This window comes from Olea europaea, chromosome 6, assembly GCF_002742605.1.
Source record: "Olea europaea var. sylvestris chromosome 6, O_europaea_v1, whole genome shotgun sequence".
Lineage (NCBI taxonomy): Eukaryota > Viridiplantae > Streptophyta > Magnoliopsida > Lamiales > Oleaceae > Olea > Olea europaea.
This window is the reverse complement of record NC_036242.1, coordinates 14,819,434-14,821,619: the sequence shown is the minus strand read 5'-3', so window position 1 is coordinate 14,821,619 and position 2,186 is coordinate 14,819,434. Positions and strand designations below refer to the sequence as shown.

Here is a 2,186-nt window from a genome sequence, read left to right as displayed (position 1 = left end):
TTAATCGACTTCAGGAATACTGTGTAGACGGAGCCTCCAAGGCCGGCGACTTTGAACGTCGGAAAGATTGCCATCGCCGGCGTTGACTAACTGGCATAAGGCTTGCTCCGTAGTCAAGTCCTCCATGTCAACTCTGCCCAGAAATTCCTGGAGCTGCCTCTTTGTAATCTTGATCTTCACCTCCTCTCTGTTATGATCATGATCACTGAGAAGGCTTTCTTTTTCCTTCTTTAGCGTTACAGATTGATTCCACTCATCTTCCACGGATGCCCAAACCATTGATGATTCACGTCTACAACAGTTTCCCATTGTGTCTGTGTTTTTCTTTGTTGAATTATGTGAGGTTAGACAACCTTTTTATACATACATACAAGTGGGGTGGAGAACTATCTCGTGTCGTGTGAATTCAGATCCTACGACTTTTGAGAAAATTATGCTACACGTACAGAATTTTTGAACAAATATATTGATAGATACATGCGTGAGAAAGTCAAGTTGAGGGATGCATCTATCAACTTATCGGTGCAAAATCATCTATACAAATAGGTTAATTGTTTGAGTAATGCTAATGCCCTGTTTGGTTTAAATAAAAATAAATTTTTATAAAAGTTTGTAGAATGCATGATTGAAAAATTATAAATCTCAGGAAATTTATAATTAAAAATAATTATTAAGTTTGATTAAAGTTTTAATCAAATTTTTAGCTGAACCAAACATGAGCAATATGTGCAATTGAGAATTATTCCCATCTGGGGAGACATTAAGCTCATGTTTGGCATAAATTAAAATCTAAGTCAAAATTAATAACTAATTTTGAATACATTTATGTGATTCATAATTTTTCGATCACATATTTCATTAATTTTTATTAGAATTTATTAAAAATTTAATTTAAATCCACACCAAACACGTACTAAATGATAAAAGTGAATTTCATATTCACAAATTTAATTAGTTTGATCATTTTTCCCCTCATCGCATGGAAAAATTCCTAATTCATACGATAGATTGATTTTCAAGTTCTTCATGTCGCCTACTAATAAAAATTGCTTATTTATTGGAATCTTGATGAGTATGTGTAGTTTTGTTGAAGATAAAATTTAAATAGATAAATATGTTTCTATTGATAATTTAAGCTTCTAGACGAGATATAAAGTGTATTATAAGAACAAGGGAAGGAATAGTCTGCAAGATATTTGGAGGCATTAAGAGACTCGGGTGGTTGGTTTGACCATCAATTTGCCAAGTCCATGAAGACACATATTTTGGCTTGATTGGTTGGCATCTTTTACTGGATCAAGTTAAGGAAGGAAATTAGAGGAATATCTCGAAGCATGGAATTGTCAAAAGGGATTTTTTCGCCAATTTTTAAAGGTAGGGGATTTGCACAATCAATCTCAAAAGTAGGGGGTAATTTGCTATTCAGCCAAATTAAAATCTAGATTTTAATATATGTCAAAGTTAACAATTAATTTTAATCATATAATTCATGGGATCTATAACATTTCAACCGCACATTTCATCAATTTTTATCAAAACATATTAAATATCTTATTTTAATCTCCACCGAATAAAGCTAAGCAAAACTTCTGAATTAAAGTTTGGCCATCATCCTTTATTAAAAATTATGCAAAGGTTTTAGTGAGAAAAATTAAATATCTTATATATGAGGGAGGTGTTGAAAGTAATTTTAAACAATATATATTTGACCTTACCTTTGTTTAAATATAAATTGGTTTATAAATTCAGTAAAATTTAAACATTAATTTCAATCACATTCATAACTACTGCTCATTATTGTCCATATATTTCGTGAAACTCAATATTGCTTTGCTTTATAAAGCTTGAAAGCCAGGTTAGTAAGTCAACAATGCAATTGTGTAGTGTACTTGAGCAGAATTAAGTGAATGAATAATATGATCGTAATTTTTAGTCTTTCAATAATGCTGAATATTAAAGCTCGCTATTTGGAACCATAAAGAATTTATAAAAATTCCATGAAAGTATTTTTTGAAATATCGTAGTTCGACCCAATCAACACCTAGAGAGGGGGTGAATAGGTGTTTATGCGGAATTTTCTTTTTTAATCAATTAATAATTTCAACACGTCACAAATATTAATTTGTCTAGATCAGTTCACATGCTTTACTATCCTATGTTTGAATACCGGTCATAAATTAATTGCA

The 2,186-nt window shown here is 31.1% G+C and overlaps 1 protein-coding gene across 1 annotated transcript; it reads right to left on the bottom strand.

Moving 5' to 3' along the window:
* Positions 1–309, bottom strand: LOC111395203. Its single transcript, XM_023021202.1, has one exon. The coding sequence runs from the start codon at positions 307–309 to the stop codon at positions 1–3; it is 309 nt and encodes a 102-aa protein (XP_022876970.1).
* Positions 310–2,186: the final 1,877 nt, after the last annotated feature.